The 20706-nt window shown below is 48.2% G+C and overlaps 1 protein-coding gene across 5 annotated transcripts; it reads right to left on the minus strand.

Annotated features, from left to right (window-relative positions):
* Positions 1–223: 223 nt before the first annotated feature.
* TBC1D20 (TBC1 domain family member 20) lies at positions 224–16537 on the minus strand. 5 transcript variants are annotated; one of them, XR_006285617.1, is made up of 8 exons: positions 11523–11775; positions 10206–10286; positions 8461–8647; positions 7314–7415; positions 6048–6189; positions 4958–5142; positions 3122–3772; positions 224–870 (listed from the first exon to the last, which is right to left on the minus strand). XR_006285617.1 is itself a non-coding variant. In XM_037915282.2 (8 exons), the coding sequence occupies exons 1-8, from the start codon at positions 16164–16166 to the stop codon at positions 3517–3519; spliced, it is 1185 nt and encodes a 394-aa protein (XP_037771210.1). In that variant the 5' UTR covers positions 16167–16537; the 3' UTR covers positions 224–3516. The 5 variants fall into 5 exon arrangements, 3 of the variants coding, with proteins under 3 accessions (XP_037771210.1, XP_043383476.1, XP_043383475.1); XR_006285616.1 differs by having other exon boundaries at positions 2427–3772; XM_037915282.2 differs by adding an exon at positions 16121–16537 and having other exon boundaries at positions 224–3772; positions 11523–11708.
* Between the last annotated feature and the right edge of the window lie 4169 nt (positions 16538–20706).

Consider the following 20706-nt stretch of genomic DNA (forward strand, 5'->3'; position numbering starts at 1 on the left):
GCAAATAGGGAACTAGAAACAATGACGTTCCTTGAGCAGCGACACACCCGAGTTGGTGGCAGAGCTGGAAACAGAATCACTGGGTGACTCACTCACTGCAGAGCAAGGCCAGCTCCAGGCTCAGGGGGAGACAGAAAAACCAATTTTGCACCTCACAAGCTGCAAGCCACGTGCCTGGGCAGACAGATCTACTAGCCCCGAGGCGCACTCACACTGGGGAAGGTATGTGGTAACCGGGTATTGCTGTTTATTTTACACAGTTCTGTACAAAACAGCATTTACACATGTATACAAGTCTTTGTACAGCATAAACCACCTGAAGAAAACAGTGTCTTTCAGGAGGGGCCATCCCGGCCTCCTCCGTGAAGGTGTAAAAAGAGAATGAAACTGGTACGTTCCTGGAGAGCCTGCGTGCAGTCCAGGGACCCTCAACCCCTCCAGGCGGGAATGAGCTTACACATGGGCTGGAAACCGCTCTGAGCGTGTAAGCCAGGGGTTCGCGCTTAGGTGTGGGAGGTGTTTGACTAAATCCCCAAGCTGTACTGGTTTCTAGCAGCATCTCCAGGTTACCTGCTAGGCCTTTTGATCTGTACATGCAAGGGGAAATCACACAGTACGCACACCACACTCAGTGCCACAGGAGGTCCCTGCAATGGCACCTTCTGTTGCTTTACTAGGCATATGGAAGGCAAGCAGGGATGTTTGTGTTTTTCCCTCAGGAGTCAGTAAGATCAAGTCTCCTCTTCCCTGCGTGTGCTGGAGGACCAGAGAGCTGGAACAGGCACTCTCGTATCCTGTTAACTGAAGTATGGATACAGGGTTTCAACCTTTAACAAAGATCTTTCCTGCCAACTGTGTCTGGTGCTGGAGCTAGAGGTGTTAACAGGAAAAACAATGTTAAAAGTCGACTATAACTCTCAACTACTCATTATTTGCTCCTTGATACTTGTGATATCAATCCTACCAGCTCTCTAGTTGCCCAGCATCTGATAAGCAAAGCAGGTGAGACAAGACCTGAATTTCTAATGTTTAAAAAACAAACAAAAAAAACAGCAGACAGATTTTCAGATGGGGGAGGGAACTCCTTTCCGGCTGCCTTTACACAACAGAAAAGGCCACATCCCCCCCACTGTATTTTAATTGTACAGGTCAGGCAGGATTTGCAGAAGCCCCTGAATTAGGAGCATAAACCCCACTGAATGGGACTTATACTCCCAACTCACCTCAGTGCTTTGGAAAAATCCTCCCACACACTCCCTCTCTTCTTAATTCCCGGCCTGGGCCTATCACAAAGCACACCAAGTTAAACACAGGCCAAATGCTGCAGAAGGGCTCATCTCTCTTGGTAGCTATACAGGAAGGTATCTTCTGTTTCAATGAGATCAACTACAAGCATCCAAGGTGCCCCTGATGGAACCAGGGTCCTGGGTTTGTATTTAGGCAAGGAAGGTAAACCATGAGAGAAAATAACCCCCAGGGGAGAGCGCCCTCCTCTTCTAGGAGTGGATTTTTTTTATTTTATTTTTTTTAATAAAGTGCTTCATTTAACAGCTCTTCCCATACCCGCAACTCCATTTATTGCAGAGGATGTCACCAGCAACTTCCCATTGGTTGGGCAGCCCACTCCCATGCAGCCAGAAATTGACAATACTTTTTAAACCTGCAGCATGTTAGAAGACATGCCAGCAAAGGGGAGGAGTGATTGCTTGAGTGGAAACAACCTGATCATTGACTAGCCAGATGTCACTAGAAAGCAAGGTGCCCACAAAGAAGGGCCAACAACAGAAAGGGGAATTGTGCAAATTTCCTCCTTGCTGTTTTGTTTTTGTTTGTTGAATCAAAACATACCACAAACATCAGCAACTGCAGGAGCAAAGGGCAATTTTTTTGCTCAGAGCCCTGCTCCGATCCGATAAAGTTATGCTTGTATAAGGTGCACACTGCTATGCTATCTAGGTACTATTACTTCCTTACGCTGCAGTTCTGAATGGCATGGTGCCTTCAGGACTGAGGGCACAGTCAGAGTCACTCAGATATAAAACTGACTGTATTAAGAACTAATAAAAGGCTCTAGATTACTGCAGGGCACAAAGCTTCTAGTATATTCAGATTTCCTTAACTCTTCAACCAACACCTAATTTCCATGTGTGTAACTGCTGGAAACAGGGGCAGACGGCATTAGGTGGGATGCAGTGGGGGACAGTCAGTCACCTCGGAAGCTGTGGGGCAGGGTAAGGGCACTTGTGGGAGAGGTTAGCAGCAATGGAGGAGGAGGTAGAGATGTGCAGTGTCTATTGGCTTAGTTTAAGTTAGACAGTACTAGGTGCTTGGAGGTTTTGGGGTTGGGAGGAGGAGAAGCTGGCGGCAGATCTGGTGAGCAGCTGGGCTGTAAGCACCTGGGGTCAATTTCTGGAAAAGTCACTCACCTGCAGCATTTTAAGGGTTGATGTGAAAGTCTGAACAGTTAGTTGGAGAGATTTTAAAGGGGCTTCCAGTGGCAATGGCTTCTGTCCTGCTGCAAGCTACTGTGGAAAGAATCTTTTAGTTTAAAGGCTGTGTTTAAAAGTTAGCAATTGAAATGGCTTCTCTCGGTGTAGTAACACTAGCTGGTGTGGCCAGGCAAGTAACTGTTCTCACCTGAGGCAAATAATTCACACTCAGCCCTGTCTCATCTTGCTGAACTGAAAGAACTAACTACGCTTATTACCAGTCAATTTGGTGTGGCTGGCTGAGAGGTGACCTCTCTCCAGCAGACCAGAAAAAGCCCGTGGATGTTCCCTCCTGTAAACATACTAGACTGGGGAGATTAGGACATTAATGTAACTCATGCTGTTAGACAGTGGTGACAACCTTGAACCCTAATGTTGGTCTAGGGGGTCTATTCCCATGACAGGAATTTGCGAAACGGGTCTGCTCTACTAAAACGTTGCCTGCAGAGCAAGAAAAAGATCAGAGTGTTGATAAGTCCACGACTCTTTAGACAGCGGAGTGCTCTGGGGAGGCCAAAAAGGGATGCCCTGGGAACCAGAAAGCTACTTACACCATTCGTCAGGAGCCTAACCTCCCCCAACCCACTGAGTTCCCAGACTGATTGCCAGTGCAGATGTGACCACTCATCTACCTGAAAATATTTAGTTGTTTCCTTTCCCATTACACTCTGGGGAGACTCTGCAGGTGTCCAGTCAGTGTGTGTGAAACCTGACCAGCCAGGCTGTTCCAGGCATTGCCAGCTCAGGAAGTGTTAGCTTCTAATTCCTCAGAGTAAGAGAGGAGGCGTTTCCTTGCTGCTCAGGGAGGCGAGAACAAGGTGAGCATCCTCACATGGTGAGCACTGCTGCTGGGCCAGTCCCCCCCCCGACTCGGAGACAAAGGCAAGTTGTGTTATGGAGGGCAGCAGGACTAGAAAACTCTCTACACCAGTCATTTTTAGACAATCCTTTCAATAAAGGAAACACCGTCCTCTCCTGCTACGGCAGGACGTGATCTTTAAAGTGGCAGGGCACCATTCTCCCTCCATCAGGGGAAAATCTGCAGTTCAAACTTGGGTGCCCATTCTAGTGCACTCTTCACCACGGCAAGAGCAGCTGCCCCCAGTGCCACCGTCAGCCCCATCACTGCCAGCTTGACAAAGCGGTTGGTCCTTGGTTTTGTCAAGAAGGATTTTGTCCGTTCCTCCACTCGGAGCCGGTCCCTGAAGCGCTGTCGCAGCACAGCGTCTGGTCTCTGCTGGGCTGAAGCCAACTCAAAGTCTTTAAAGGTGGACGCAGCGGTCCTGCAAGTGAAAGAGACCGAAATAAAAAGAAAAGGAGCTGAAGGGGTCCTTCTGCACCCAGACACCCTTAGCCCACAGAAAGCTGCTCTGAGCAGGATGAGCTTCCTCAATATACTCCACCCTGCTGGCTGAATGAGAGCGATGAAGGAGCAGGGGACTGCGGACCTACACTGTCCTGAAAGCAACTAACTGAAGTGCAAAGAGAAATGTTGGTAGAAACACCTGCTCCATAAGATACTGCCAAAGCCAGAGGGACAAAGCCAGAGGGCGAGTGACTGCAAAAGATGGAGACCGGTATTCTAAGGAGAACCTGAAAGAGACCCTTGGCATGGAAAAGCAGCACTCTGGAGTAGTGAGGCCCTTTCAGCTTTGCTGGTTTGATTAGGCATTAACAGAGCATTGCTAACACTTTAAAATAGTTCATGGAGGAGAGGTCCATCAATGGCTATGAGCCAGGATGGGCAGGGATGGTGTCCCTAACCTCTGTTTGCCGGAAGCTGGGAATGGGCAACAGGGGATGGATTGCTTGATGATGACCCTCTGGGGCACCTGGCATTGGCCACCGTCGGAAGACAGGAGACTGGGTTAGATGGAGCTTTGGTCTGACCCACTCTGGCCGTTCTGATGTTAGACAGTCCCTAAGTACTGTTCTGCTGGTGTTCTATCCACCAGCCCCAAGAACAGTCCGTCCAACACACAGTGGATCATCTTAATACCACACTGAAAGCTGAACAAAGCTCTGCCCGTTAACCCGACCAAGTGCTACGGGGTTTAGACCTGTGTGGGGACCAAATGGCAGAGAGGCGCTTTGGCTTTTGGACCCAGAGATGAGGAATCCCAGCCCACAGAAGGAATGGATCCAGCAGGGAGGGGGCAGCATAAGGGAAGTCCCAAGGGAGTGAGGACGCTGTCACAGAGTTTGTGCAGAAAAGGAAAAGGCAGAGCCTGATGGAATGACCCAATCTGTATGGCTTGGCCTTCTTTTAAAGAGCTGTGACTAGGTGAAATGGAACATTCTGCCTGCCCAGGTAGGAAGCACGAGGATTTAAAGCACATGATCTGATCCTAGTCATACTCCATTCCTGCGAGCACTTTCGGAGATGGACACTGGGCTTCCCTCCTGAACTGCGCCAATGCTGCGTGCTGGGAGTCGCACAGCAAAAATGCACACCGTCCAGCACTCACCTCTCAACACGCTGCTGTGCTGCCTTCCTGGCAAGCTCTGATGGAGGAAACTGGACAAAGAGATCCCCAGCTCTGCTAATCAGGGTCTCGTAAGGAAGGTCCTGCGGGATCTGGGACAAGAGATGGTGGACGGAAGCCATGTCGCATTCGCAGTCCAGAACCTCCTGCTCCCGATACAACACGATCTGCAAAGGGAAGGAAGCAGCAGCTCAGTGCTCTGGGGTAGGCTGGTGTCCTTTCTGTTTTCATTCACTACTCCTACTACTACTACCCCTTTCATTCACTTCTACGGCCTGGAAGGAACTTGGCCTGCCATGAAAAGGGTCCCTCCACCCCTCAATTCTAATGAATTCCTTGATCCAGCCTGAAGGCGCATATTAGAACATCACATTCTTGAGTGAGGAGACACAGTAAGTTCCCCTAGCTGCTCTGAAGCCATGAAAAGCTCCTGCCGGAGGTGCTGTGGCTTTGAGAGCAGTCCAAGACTCCTGAGCCAGGCCCAGTCAGTATCTGAACAAGGCACCCTGGGGTGAAACTGCTTTGGAAGCGACATTTGTTTAGGTGGCACTCAGATAAATGGCACATGGACACAAATCAGAAACCTGCTTGCAACCAAGCCCTTACTGTAAATAATGCCTTGGTAAGTCTCCATCTCAAATTGCAGCGGCAATGCCAAGAAAAAGAATTCCAGTCAGTATTGAACCCAGGGTCTGCCCAACACATTCACTCATTTCTGTAGTATGAAACAAAAGGCTCAAGCGTGTTGTATATCCTGCTTCCCTCTTGGCCACACAGTGCAGCCATGACGACTGCCCTGTACGGGAATAGCAGGAAGGTGCATACAGCTGGGATTCTACTCCCAGGGTTCAGAGATCAGGGCAGTGGGCAAAGAGAGACATGTGATGTTCTTCACTAAAAACACACTGAACTCACTAAACCCCATTTCCTTGGAAAGGGCCTTAGGTACACCTGACATTCTAGATGGAACAGGGTTAGAAACCAATGCTGAATTCACTAGCCCCATCTGTGTAACTGTTAATGGTACACAATGGTTTCATTCACTTACAAAGTCACAACAGCTGATACCTACCACAGCAGCAAAGTAAATGGGCATCAGCGGGTGGCATGCCAGGAAGAAGTCATACAATCGCACCACGTGTCGGAAGTCAGCCAGGACATGCCCAAACCAGGTTATGAGCCAACTGAGTGCAAAGATGGTCCCCACTTCAGCACTGTGCAAACAGAAAACACCCAATGAGACAGCTCATCTGCTACCAGAATCTCCTCTGCCACACCTCTCCAGTGTGGATAAAAGTACCTTCTGGTAATCCCTTAATGGCAGGGGTTCCTCCATTTCTGGTAAGGGATGGGCCATTGACCACTAGTGATGGGAGATTAGGGCCCAGCCCACCACTGTAACTGTGCCTCCCTCCCTCTGACAGACAGATGCTACCACCATGGAAACGCCCAGTTACTGCACCATATACACTCAGGTGCATCTTGGAACATCACATGTATCCGAGGATTCCCTCAGTTCCCAGATCACCACCGCATGGAAGCGGTTCATTCAGAGAGGGGACAGTTCAATCACAAAGGTCGGGAGTTTGACCCTGGAGTCTCTCTTCAGAAGCGTTTTAAAGAGAGTGATGTGTGCTGCACTCGTGTATAGCACACTGCACGGTATGAGCTACAAACCCTCCAGCCGGGCTCCCCACTCTGAAGAGTTACCAGCCTCTGGGAGTCGGCCGTCAGCCTCAGCACTACAGACATATTGCTTGCACAGTGGACAGCGCAGCCGTGGGTCTAGGGGGCAAGGGACTCTGAACAGAAGTTTGCCACTTCTGCTTTTCTCTGGACAGGTCCCCCCTTTCCCTGATTTCAACCCACCGCCATTTTTGAAAGAGGCCCCAATTATCCTCAGGGCCAATGATAAACTGCAGAAGGCCCCCAGAGGAGATGTCTCACGCCCACAAAACTATACAAACGAGGCAATCAGAACTGACTAATTAGAATTGGGTCCCACACCAGCTGCTAATCATTTTGTCATGCAAGCACAGATGACAAGGAGCCAGGGTGGTGATGCCACAGTATGAACCAGTCCTCAAGACGCAGTGTAACGGCTTCAAAAACAAGGGGCAGCGGGGCTGCCGGAAAACCAAGGGCCACAGGGGTTTCCCCATTTATCAGTGGTGGGGCCACAGCTCCATTTTGAGGAAAGCACCGCTGTGCTGTGCAGGCCCTGACCCAGCTGAGTCACACAGTGCCTTGGAATAACACCATGAGAACGGCAGGGCTTGGCTGGGAGCTGCTGCTGAGCCCCGTGAGAAAGGGAAAGTATTGGTGAACCCTGACATACCTTTGCATGAAGTCATGGAGTTCAGGGTTCACCTGGTCTATAATGGGCATCAGGTAATTTAAAATGTGCTTGGTGTTGTCCATAGTTGGGTCCATAAAATCCCTGTCATGAGACAAACAAAAGCTCCATCAGGCTACAGTGTCATTCCGGTCCCATTCACCACGGCGAGTGCACAACACACAGAGCCAATCAGTAGTGAAGACACACTTGCAACCCAGTTGACCCCTGGGGTGGGGCTGTCCCTACAACTGCATCTCAGAGCGCTGACCCTGTTGCATTCCACCCCTTCCAGAGGTCCAGTCTCACAACAAGGAGTCAGAAAAGAGCCAGGGACTCTGCCCTAGCACACCCTCTTCCCTGCAACAGCCACCTACCACTAGCAGTAAGAACTAACAGTGGGTCTACACATAACCTTGCACTGAAATTACAGCACTGATTTTATTCACACCTTTTGCTATGTCCGTGCACGCCTGAGTGCAGACAGGCCCAGAGTTAGGAAAATAATGTGAGCACAATCCTAATGCCTTCCCAGTGCCAAGGGTTGTAGCCAACAGCTCCCCAATGGGGGACGGAAGAAGACTCCCTTCAGAACCAGTCCAGAGGCCGACTTCCAGCCTGGCTGACACACACAACTCACTCAGATTCTCCCACGGTACCTGACCGTGCTCACTGCTGACCAGGTCCAGGACAGCCTACTGCATTGCGTGAAAAGTGAGCCATTGTCCTAGGCCACCCTGGGGGAAGCCATGGAAGTGAGAATGGAACAGGCGGTCACAGGTGGGGCTATGAAGTGGGTTTTTAATGTACAGAGGCAGTGCATTCCACAATAGAACAACCAGCCCTCACTTCAGCTTTCCCCTCAGCATGGCTCTCTGTGAAGTCATTTGCTATTCACGTCATTACCACAGCAGTTTCATAGCACCCCTGGCCTTGTTAGCACTGTCGGCTGAAAGCAGCCAGACTGTTCATGCTTTGCTTTTCGGGCTTATGGGGCTTTTTTGTTTTCCCTACATTTCCAGACTCTTCCCTATGTGAATGGCAGGTAAGGCTTCTCCACAACATGGGGCTTCTGACAGGGAAGGTGGGCAGGAAGCTCCTCGTCACCCCACTCGGCAGGAGACGTGCCACACGTGCCCAGCTGAAGTACCTGAGGTGGTGGGTCGAAAGCTTTTCCACAAGAGCAGTCGCCAGTCTCTCCCCCACGACCAGCAGAAAAGTGACCACAATGTCATGATAGCCCTGGTAGTAGTGCAGCTGGGGGTTGCGCTGTAAAACCTGCAGGATGATGTCGATCAGTTCTTCCTGGAGCCCTTCCCTCTGCTCATCTGGCATCCCTGTGGGGACAGCAGCAGATGGGCCTAGTGCAAGGCTGAGTCAGAGACCTGACAAGGTACCTGCCATGTACTGTGTCAGTCACCCACAGAATCCCAGGAGCAGTCTAATCAGCTCTACCATGCAGCGACAACCACAATCTCAATCTCCTGACAACTGTCAACCAACCCTATCTGAGTGTGGGGCATGGTGCCGTGGCCTGAGCATGGGACTAGAAACTAGCAACTCCTGGGTTCTAATCCTGGTTCTGGCAACTTCCCCAATGGCCTTTGGCAAGTTGCTTATCCCTTTGTGCTGCAGTTTCGCCATCTGTAAAATGGGAATATTAATATTTGCTTTGCAAGGATGGGGAGGATATACTAGTGTTTGTGAAACATCTTGAAGGCTAAATTACACTCCATGCTTGTATATGCTGAGGATTTTAATTATTTTTAATATTCCAGAAGTCTGAATTAAACTAATCCACTTTCATGGAAACTATGCTGAGTTTGCAAAGCTCATAGAAGTGATCGCACTGCCCACCTATACACAGGGTTCTGCCCACTGACAGAAAGCATCTTTGGAACAGAACGCCATGTGTAGAGAAAACTGTATCCACCTTTTGCCAGGACCCGTATAAGCAGATACAGTGCCCCACAGCAGAACAAGCTTCACAAAATCCCAAGCAAGGTTTTGACAAGACAAAGATCTCCTTTTTTTTGGTCTATTATGAATTCTAAGCATTGTCCGAATATGGCCATTCAAAAGGAATATGGTGTTAGCAGAACCTTGAGCAACAGGGATCTGCATGGTATCCACAATATACTGATGATCTGAATATACTAACTGTTTAGACAAAGAAAAAAAGCAGGCAATGAAAAGCAGTTTCTGCCCAGGAGCAACAAACAGCTGCTCAGGTAACTGCTAGTACAAAAGGGTCTATAAAGAGCACCAACCACCAACCAACCATATGAACTAAGCAAAAGCAAGAAGATTTTGTTATTAAATGTTGAGAGTTGGATAGGTTGGTGCATGACAGTCACTGGAAGGAACACGCTTTAGCAATGATTAAAAAAAAAACAAAATCCACATAAATCATTAGTGAACTCAGGCTCCAAACCCAGATATGTTTCAGCCCAAGATACATGTAGGAAAATGGTAAACCCCTCAATCATCGTACACGACTCTGTCGCATCCTATGAACAATAGCAGAATGGCCAGGGATGGTTATATCTGAGTCAGGCCTCTCTAGATATAGGGTGAGTTATCACTGTACCAGATGGGCTGGCTGAATGAGTCAGCAAGTTAAGGGCGAGAATTTAGTGTGGAAAGAACATGCTGACAAACAGCTGCAGTGCAAGGAAAAGCCTGAGGAAGCCTGCAGCCATATCTGAAATGGGTGTTGCGGCAAACAGATTGAAAAGGCCTTTCCAGAAGACTCCACTTCAATGGGCCCCTGGAGTGTTGCTCCTGCAGATCTACTCTGGCCCCAGAAGTGACATGCATCACACGGAGGTGTGGGGACAGGGAGCTCCTGGTGCGCATGGAGCTTCCCTGCTATAAACAGGAAGACCATCTCACCAGGTGGGAAGCGGCGCAGGGATCGCCTCACATCCAGTAACACCTGCTGGTAGTCTTCATTGTCCTCTCGCAGCTCCTTTCCTGATGGAGAAAGAAGAGCATTACAAACCCACCCAGGTCACTGAGTAGCATACAGAGAGCATTAGCGGGAGCTGGTTCAGAGAAGGACCCTGCACAAGTCAAGGACATGAAATCTAGGCTCCAAACTGTTCAAGTCCTCAATTTTAGATCCCCATTTTCACTTGTTACACATGAGTCCAGTACTGCTATACATTCTGGCACTGTCAATACCAATTTATGACATTTCAGTGCCAGAAATCAGGGCACTAATCTCCTTGGTACAAACATCATTTTAAGATCCTTACATCATCATCTTTCTTTGTACTTCGGCATAAGTCTTTGCCCCATCACCATGCCACTGGAGTAAGGCAGAATATAGCTCTAAGACATTACATAGGGGTAGAGGCAACACCACACAGTTTAATAAATAGAAATTGAGTGAAATTAAGCATGGGTAGCTAAGATATTTAAAACACCGTAAGTGGAAGAAATCATTAGCATGCCATAAGCCATGCACGCAGCTGTGTGGAGCTGAACATTAGTCCCCAGTCTCCTGAAGCTCTGCATTTTTAATTCAACCGTAGCTACTCAAGGGCAACCAGGAATGCACACTTTTGAACAGATATTTCCGCTCACAAAAACCCATCTTACACTCTGGGGGCTGTGGAAGCAAAAACCACTGCATATGGAACTCCTCCAGGTCTGCGTGTCACTAGAAAGCAAATTTTCCCTGGCTCAGATGTGACTTACACTATGTACAAGCTTCAATTTACAGAAATTTGGCCACTGATTCACCCATGCCTAGGACAGGAACCTCCATTTAGTATTCAATAAAGCCAAGCTCCCATTCACGATAAAGGTAATTAAACTAGATATGTTTGCAACATTGCAGCTTTTTGCTACTGGTTTAACGTGCATTTTGCAAGCTAATTACACCAGACCACATCAGCTGTGTTCCAAACACGCTTACTTCAATCAATGTGGCCAAACCGTAAAAGGGCTCTTACAGTGCAATGGAAAAATAAAAAATTCAGCTCGTTCCTGGATCTTCTATTCATATAATTAAATATGTAACGCAGGTGAAACCACGGGAATCATTCCGCGCCACAAGTATGATTCTCAAGCAAGCGCAATGGAAAAGGCATCTCAATTTACATGAAGAAAACGCAAGTTAAAAACAGCACAATTCAAGCCCCAAGTATGTACAAAGATCACTAGAGTTTTTCCCAAAGTAGCAAAGAAAGGGCTTCTCTGTACCTGGAGCAGGAGGCAGATCATCTGTCTTCACATTGAGAAGCTTTGGCCATACTTTGCAACGAATCTCATCTGTCAGGAGACCCCCTTCACTGATTGCCATTCGTCTGAGTGCAGCCACATCAATGGGATCGCTGTTCAGGGCCTGATAAATCTCCGCTACTTTCCTTTTCTTCTTAGAATTATACTCTGCAAGAGGAACAAAAAATAAAGTGTCAGGGTTACAGCTATTGTCCAGCATGCAAAAAGAAGGTACGTGCTCACAGATGCAAAGACCATGTAAAAAAATTGATCGAAAAAACATCTTGTGTCACCCCGGCTAGAGATGGGAGAGGCACAGGAGATCATTCACTCTGCTTCCCCTGCAAGGGCAGATTATATGTGACCTATCATCAATGGATACCAAGAATCTTCACCAAAGGCCAAGCACAACAATGGCACTTTCACCACTTACAGTGCCAACTCCGCTACCCTGCTACCAGCTCTGCAGTTCCTTCACACCCTGTGAGATCTCACTGGAATATACGCTACTGTTCTTCAGATGACATAGGAATTCCGAAGTGTCAGAGAAGCAATCACTAATGTTCTACAGGATCCCTTGTCCTTCAATTCCAATACGACCTCAACAGAACTGCCACTGCACCTGACCCAGTAGTTACTATTCAAAGCCACTTTGCATCCAGTGCTGGGATGGCTCACCTTCCAGCTGAGGTGTTGAGGGTTTCATAAGATGGGTACTCTGCGTTCCTACTGTCTGGCAGCTAGACTCTAGTATTGTTGAGCTGAGCTTACCCCAAATCAGTACCGAGGAATATCACGTAACTGAACATTTCCCCAATGCTGCCATATGTGCACAGGAGTATTCACATTAGAATTATACTCACTTTCCATACAGATCACACCGACCCACCCCTCCAGAGCGTGGGGAGGATTTGTCAATTAATATTTGTAAAGTGATATGTCAGGGCTAAGTACTATCAAGCAAATATACCATGATGCCTTTATAGGACATTTGATTTTTAGGGACATTAGGTGGGGAAAAGAATGACACACACAATGCACGTAGTGAACTGCTTATTAACAGATTAAAGGCATTATACAGGATACAGAAATATTTCCTTAGAGCAGATTCCAGCGTGGCCATATTTGCAGAGGGTTACTTGCCAGCACTGTGCTCTACGTGGGGAAAAACAAAAAGGCAGCTGAGAACCAGCTGATTTCCATACCCTTTGGCAGCAAAATCCTTCAGTACGTCTGAAGGTTTTGGTTGAGAGCCATAGTTCCAGTGAGTAAAATGAGAGAGCACATCTAGCCTGCCTTCAAAAGCTTTTCCAACAAGATCATGTTTGTGTGGCTTCCAGTCTAAACGCCACTCTCACCATCCATTATGACAGGTTTCAGAGTAACAGCCGTGTTAGTCTGTATTCGCAAAAAGAAAAGGAGTACTTGTGGCACCTTAGGTTTAGTCTCTAAGGTGCCACAAGTACTCCTTTTCTTTTTACCATCCATTATATAGCCCTTTTGATTTGGACTGCATTAATTTGGTACTAAGTCAGTCTGGATGGGATTTTTGGGGGGGGGGCAGGGAAGGAATGGACTAAAACTGGCCTAATGGAGAAAATTGTTGGTTTTCCCACCACACTTTCACCCACTGTAGTATACAGCAGCCTTTTGAATATTTGATATCAGAAGTGTGTTTCCTCCCCACTCCTCTTGCACACTTGTCTGCTATGAGCGAGTTGCTCCTGAGTGCTCAGTTTATAGCGTTATGTTCTGAAGTGTCTGAATGAGAGAAATGGACAGGATGACAGGCTTTGCAAACACCTACAAACAAGTCAGTAGCTCAAGTGGTGGACGGTACCCATCTAAACAGCATCCCTTTCAAAACTCATTGTGTACAGCTTGTTTTTCAATCAAGATGCAGTTCTGTTTAGTTTTTGATAGGTCTGGAGCTCCCCTGTAACGAACAAGTCACCTGATGCCAGTAAACAGAGAAAGTTATCAAAACCTCACCCAGTAATTCTACTATCCCTGTATTTCCTTTCTCCTCCCTGCTGCACACCAAGGTGTTAGTAAAAAGAAAAGGAGTACTTGTGGCACCTTAGAGACTAACCAATTTATTTGAGCATAAGCTTTCGTGAGCTACAGCTCACTTCATCGGATGCAAGCTTATGCTCAAATAAATTGGTTAGTCTCTAAGGTGCCACAAGTACTCCTTTTCTTTTTGCGAATACACACTAACACGGCTGTTACTCTGCAAGGTGTTAGTGTGTGAACAGAAGTTACCTCCTTTCTACTCAGCTACTGCCTACTGAAGTCAAGCTTTAATGTCAACACTGGTCTTGCACATAGTGAATGAATCAGGAAGGAGGAGAGAAAACTTATAAAAAAGAAAGCTCAAAGAATTTAGGAAGCAACACCCAGGAAAGAAAATATATGGTGCACTGACCTCCCCAACAGTAAATTATTTTTAAAGTTTACTGGCGTGAAAACAGAGACCTGTTGTGTGGGGGTGGAAAGAACACATGTTTTCAAACATGTTATTGATCCACCAACCATTTCTACTCAAGTCCCTAGGAAGTATCAATCACCACCATCTTGTCTGAGAGAAACGTGCAGCCAAAGGGATGAGGTAGGTTTTGCTATACAAGTAATTCCAGGTCCTCCATAAAATAAGGCTCAGCTGGCTGGTTTAAGTGGATTTTGTTTATGTCCAGGACTAAAGATGGAGCTCAGAGCCTGGGACTGGTGCTCTTTTACACAGTTGTACAAATAGAAAGCTAAATAAATAAATAAAACAAAGATGCTGATGATCACCTAGGCTGCTAAAGAGCTATACGGAGATGGTTACATGTACCAGTGTCTGATTTCAGTAATTATGCTGAGAGAACTCTACAATTCCAATGATATGCGGAAACAGAAAGCACTGGCACCACACTGAAAATATTTAACACCTAGATAACGCTTTGTAAAGATTGCAGCACCCCTATGATAGCAGCAAGTATTCTCTCATTTTACAGATGAGGAAGTTGAGGCTCAAAGACTTCTAAGGGAATTGTCCAATGCCGCACAGGGAATGGAACTTCCAGCTCTACGTTCAAGCCACAGTCACTGAGCCCGTTAATCTCTCAGGCAGTGGAAGAACAATTATATTCTGCTTGTCAAGACACAAAACTAAGACTGCCCTATTTGACTTGCCTTTCCCCTAAGTAGTCACTGGTTTCAGAGTAGCAGCCGTGTTAGTCTGTACCCCGTATCCGCAAAAAGAACAGGAGGTCTTGTGGCACCTTAGAGACTAACAAATTTATTAGAGCATAAGCTTTTGTGGGCTACAGCCCACTTCATCGGATGCACAGAATGGATTCTAAGGTGCCACAAGTACTCCTGTTCTTTTTTTAAGTAGTCATTGGGATTACTCGTGCTTAAAGGTAAGCATGTGCACATTTGCAGGACTGGGGCCAATGTCACAAATATGAAGAGAGTGGGTGTATTTGTATTTCCGAAGCACACCTGATTAGGGCCCTATGGTGGCAGTTGGTGCACAAACACAAGAAACAGTGCCCCCAAGAGCCTGGTTCAAGGGAAACAAAAGGTAACAGACAACAGGAAGGAAGGGGGATGAATGGCCGAAGGTAGCAGGACTGAAACCACACACTTACACCATCCGGGTTACTTTTTATAAATACTCTCGGAGGGTAACAAACCCTTTCCTGTGTGTCATCAGTGGTCTGAACCCGGGCCGGGTTAGGGGGTGGGTGCGGGGCCGGGCGAGGCAGCGGGGGCCGGGCCGGGGCCTGGGTGCGGGGCCGGGCGAGGCAGCGGGGGCGGGACTAGGAGCGGGGGCGGGCTCGGTGCGGGGCCGGGCAGTGGGGGCTCGGTGCGGGGGCAGGAGAGGCGGCGGGGTGGGTGCGGGGCCGGGCTCGGTGCGGGGGGTGGGTGCGGGGCCAGGCCGGGCTAGGTGCGGGGCCCGGACAGGCAGCGGAGGGTGGGGTGGGTGCGGGTCCAGGTCCGGGCGAGGCAGCAGGGGCCGGGTTAGGGGGTGGGTGCGGGGCCGGGCAGTGGGGGCTCGGTGCGGGGGCAGGAGAGGCGGCGGGGTGGGTGCGGGGCCAGGGCCGGGAGAGGCAGCAGGGGCCGGGTTGGGGGGTGGGGGTGGGGCCGGGCTCGGTGCGGGGGGTGGGTGCGGGGCCGGGCTGGGAGAGGCAGCAGGGGCCGGGTTGGGGGGTGGGGGCGGGGCTGGGCTCGGCTCGGTGCAGGGGGTGGGTGTGGGGCCGGGGCCAGGCTAGGCGCGGGGCCCGGACAGGCAGCGGGGGGCGGGTGCGGGTCCAGGGCCGGGCGAGGCAGCAGGGGCCGGGTTGGGGGGTGGGGGGGAGGCCGGGCTCGGTGCGGGGGGGGGAGGGGGAGGGGGAGGGGGGTGACGGCCGGGCCCCCGAGCGGCGCCAGGCGCGGCGGGGGAGAAGGGCCGCTGAGGCGCGAGCGGCCCCCGGCAGGGCCCGGCCCGAGCGCGGGGGCAGCTGGGACACGGGGGCTCCGGAGGGGCGTGGCCTGCAGAGTCCCTCCCCCCAGGCCGGGGCCGCGCGCGCGGGGCCCAGCCCCCCCCGTACCGTGCGGCGCGGTACCGTCCGGCGGCGGCCTGCGCAGCAGGGACATGGTCTCCGGGCGCCGAAGCGCATCCCGGGCGGGCGGGGCCCGGCTCCGCTTCCTCTGCTGGCTCCGCCCACCGCGGCGCGCGCCCTGCTACGTCACCGCGCCGAGCGCTTGCGCCGGGGGCTCCCGTCCTACGGCCAGGGCGGAAGACGCCAGTAGAAGCCACTGCGCCTGCGCCTCTGCGTGACACAGCTTCCGGAGCGTCCTGGCGCGTGCGCGGGCTCGCGCTTGCTGCACGGGGCGGCAGCTGCAGCCAGCCGGGGCGCGCTCGGTTCCCGGCCCCCAGCCCTGCCAGCAAATCGGTGCAGGGCGCGGGGCCGTTCCTGCACCGCACGTGGGGGGCTGGGTGCAACCGCGTCAGACATCAAAGCAAACCGGTGCAAACCTGTCCCTCCTCCCCCTGCACACTCGCTCCCGTCCGCACGCGGAGCCGCGGGAGGGGGGAACCTGGTGAGCGCAACCTGCCCCTGCCCAATTTTCTGCGCTGAGAACTTGCCCTGGGTAAAGGATAAACCAAGGGTGCACCCGGGCAAAACACGCACTGGCCAGCCAGTGAAGTGACTGGAAACGACCAGAAAGATGCAGAGGTCGCTTGCACTAGGTGGTAGAATGGGGACACGTACAAAGCTAGCACTTGTGTCCCAGAGCTAGGGAGGTCTACATGTGGATAGAAAAGGACGACGTGTGGCACCTTAGAGACTAACAAATTTATTGGAGCATAAGCTTTCGTGGGCTACAGCTCGCTTCATCGGATGCATTCAGTGGATAGTGCCACAGGCATTGAGTTATCTAGGGAGTTAGTAATCGTATTGCATAAAACAAAATTTTCTACAGGAGCCTTTGTGGTGTGGAGCAGGCTTGAATAAAAGCTCTTCATATAAGAAACATGAGGGGCAGGTAGTCAAATACACAAGGAAGCCCATGTCCTGAAAAATCCCTTGGTCTAGGCTAGATGAGTAATGAAAATCAGATTTTAGGAGGCAAGAACCGTACACAAAACTAAATCAGTGGCACTATATGGCAATCAGCTTGACCTCCTTGAAATCAGTCAGGACAGTTGATTTACTCTGGGTATGTAGATGACAGACATGAAGCTGGTACCAACCAATCAATGTTAATGGTGAATGATGTAGGACAGGCACTTAGGCTATAGAACTCAGTCAATGAAACAAGTGCCACTCACTTTCACATTAAATTCTCCAGCCCAACACTCAAACAATGTTACAAACCAGCCAACAACCATCCAGAGAAGGGAAAAAGATGCTTTTTATGATTTGTCACAGGATGTGTTAGACACTTATGTTTTGGGATCTTGGTTACGGATAATTTTAAACACACAGGTTGGACGTAACAATAATGGGTTAGATTAAGTTATGGGCACATACAGCAGGGATGTAGAGATGAAGTGAAATGGTGAATGAGTAGCAGAAATTCATATTGAACAAGCTAGTGACAGATGGAACAATATTCCCTCAAAGAAATTCATAAAGTGACAGCACCCCAGAGGGTACTATGAAGGACCAGGTAGATCACACCTGCATTTCAAAGAAATTCTAGTTTGTTGGCAGCCATAGAGGGGAACAGATGGGGGCAGTAGCCATAACCTTAGTATCATTAAATTCAAGTTCAAGTTAAAGAGGATGAAAAAGGTTAGAAGACAGCACACTATTAAAAGACTCCGACACTAAGTACAGTTCAGTTTGTTGAAACCAGTTTTCAGTTTATTGTAGTAGAGTCAACTGAAGAAAATCAAGACCGATGCTCTGCAGGAAGACATCAGACTGTACTACTTAGAAACGGCAAAGACAGTCCTAACAGCAACAGAATCTAAAAGTGGACGAATGGATTAATGGAAAAGAAACTAAAGCGAAATCTCAAATGCTAAGACGAAGACATAAGCAAGTGGAAGACGACGACAGAGCTCTAGCCAGAGAGATAAAAAGGAGTGCTAGAGCAGATAAAAGGGCATATACTGATAAAACAGGTGAAGAGGCTGACCATGCTAGTCAAAGAGTGACCTTACAACCTTGTATAAGGATCAAATATCAAAGGAAACTTTAGCAATAGTGGAAGCCCTATTAAAGATGCAAATAGAAAAGATTTCTAGTGCAGAAGAACAAAGGAAAAGATGGGAAAAACATTTTCAGGCTGTTTTAAACAGACCAAGACCAAGCAAAATTACTAGACATTTGTGACAAAGACCTACTATCCAAGTTTGGTATCAGTTTAGGAGATATTACAGTGGATGTTAGAAAAGCCATCAGTAACCTTAAAAGTGGCAAAGCACCTGGAGAGGATAATACTGGAAAGACACTTCAAGTGTTGAAACAGCCCGCAGACTTTCCTGGGGTTTTGGGATAAAATATGGATAGAAGAAAAGAATCCATTCCAGTGAAAGAAGGCTTTTACTAAAATTGCCAAAGAAAGGTGACCTTATCAACTGCCATAGCTGGAGAGGAATTATTACTCAGTGCCTAGGAAATAATGCATCTTGGAATGTATCAAGAAGCGAATACATCTTCAACTTAACCTGCTTGTTCCTCTCTTTCATTGAGATATGTGCAGACCATACTGTTAGTCTCAGAACAAAGTATGGAGTGGCAAGCACCTTGTGTAAGTTTTATTGATTGCACACAGAAACAGCCTTTGTAAAATTATGTATGCTACGGAATACCAGCAAAAGTAATTTGAATAATTAAGGATCTATATGAAAAAAGAACAGGAGTACTTGTGGCACCTTAGAGACTAACAAATTTATCAGAGCATAAGCTTTCATGGGCTACAGCCCACTTCATTGGATGCAAAAGGATCTATATGATAATTCTGAACATGCAGCCAGAGATGGTGACAATAGCCAATAGTTTGCAGCAACAACTGGAGTAAGGCAAGGGTGTATTATGTCCTCACTATTGTTTGCATTCATCATTTGCTATGTCATGAGGAAAGTAACCACAGAAGGCAACCAAGGAATTTTATGGACAAATGATCACAATTGGATGACGTTTTTCGTGATGACGTCGTCTTGCTTAGTTCAACACGTAATTTAATGGAAGACAACACCATGCTTTTGGCGCACACAACAAAAGTAGTATGTTCATTAACAGGAAGACAAAATATATGACTACTAATATCCCCAAAGCATCCATCAGAGTAAAAGTAGTAAGTCACTTTACCTTCCCAGGGAAGAGATGTGCAATGTTGGTGACACCATGGTAAATGTCAAGCAATGAATATCAAAAGCAAACAACTTTCATAAGCTTGGAGATTTGGAAAAATGGCAAGATTGGCACCAACAAAAATACAAATATTTAACACCAGCATCAGGTCTGTCCTTTATGGAGCAGAGTCATGGAAATCTAAGAAAATCGATAAGATTACTTCATTCCAAAGTAAATGCCTGTGAAAGTTCAGAGTTTCTTGGAAAGAGTTTCTGCAACATCAGAAGTTCTAAGGAGAGCAAACCAACCTAAAGCATCAAATATGGTAAGATGACAAAGATGATCACATTTAGGACACCCTTTACTTGATGTGGAAGTCATGTTGGTGGCATCCTTAAAGTCCACATGGATGCCACCTGGAAAGAGACAGAGGGTGACCCAGAGAAACACGGAGAACAGAAGCCAAATCATCAACTGACACTCAGAAGGGCTCCTCTCTACAGTGCAAACAAAGATGAAAATAAGCAAATTGACCACCAATGAGACTGGTCACTCAATAACGGACCTAAAAGTGGCAATTCTTCAACAAAAAAACTTCAAAAACAGACTCCAACCAGAACTGCAATTAATTTGCAAACTGGACACCATCACATTAGGCCTGAATAAAGACTGGGAGTGGTTGGGTCATTACAAGACCTAAACCTAATTTCCCGCATACTAATCTCCCCCTACTGTAACTCATACCTTCTTGTCAACTGTTTGAAATGGGCCACTCTCATTACCACTACAAAAGTTTTTCCTCCCTTGGTATCCTACTGTAAATTGAATTGTCTTGTTAGACTGACCTCACGCTTGGGAAGGCAACTCCCATCTTTTAATGTATCTATACCTGTTCCTGTATTTTCCACTCCATGCATCTGATGAAGTGGGTTCTAGCCCATGAAAGCTTATGCCCAAATAAATTTGTTAGTCTCTAAGGTGCCACAAGGACTCCTCGTCGTTTGTACCAAAACAGATATCACAAGTAGTTGTACTAAGATCTTGTCTGAGAGACCATTATAGTAGAGCTAGCCAGCCACCCTGGAATTATTTTACTTCTAATTTCCTTTATTTTTTCCCCTCCCTTCTCACATTGTTCCTCACTACATTTCAGGCCCAGTTTAATAGTATCATGCATTTACATAGCACCTCATCCACTACCACCACTTTACAAAAAATGATAGGGAGTTCTTGCAGGTATGGACTTTCTTCAGTGTGTATTTGTACAGCTTCTGGCACAATGAGGCCCTGATCCTCACTGGGGCTTCTTGGTGTTAAAGACAACTTGGAGATTGCATCACTTGCCATTTAAATGCATCCACCTCTGGGTTGTAATGTGGCAACTA

This window comes from Chelonia mydas, chromosome 13 (assembly GCF_015237465.2).
Source record: "Chelonia mydas isolate rCheMyd1 chromosome 13, rCheMyd1.pri.v2, whole genome shotgun sequence".
NCBI classification, from domain to species: Eukaryota; Metazoa; Chordata; order Testudines; family Cheloniidae; genus Chelonia; species Chelonia mydas.

What these genes read in the sequence shown, in the direction of transcription:
- TBC1D20 (XM_043527541.1), bottom strand. Translation starts at nt 16,166, where the DNA reads ATGTCCCTGCTGCGCAGGCCGCCGCCGGACGGTACCGCGCCGCACG. An exon ending in CCATTTACTTTGCTGCTGTG is followed by an intron (nt 5,143 to 6,047) that starts GTAGGTATCAGC and finishes TTCCCTTTGCAG; the next exon opens with ATCGTGTTGTATCGGGAGCA. An exon ending in GCACAGCAGCGTGTTGAGAG is followed by an intron (nt 3,773 to 4,957) that starts GTGAGTGCTGGA and finishes TTTCACTTGCAG; the next exon opens with GACCGCTGCGTCCACCTTTA.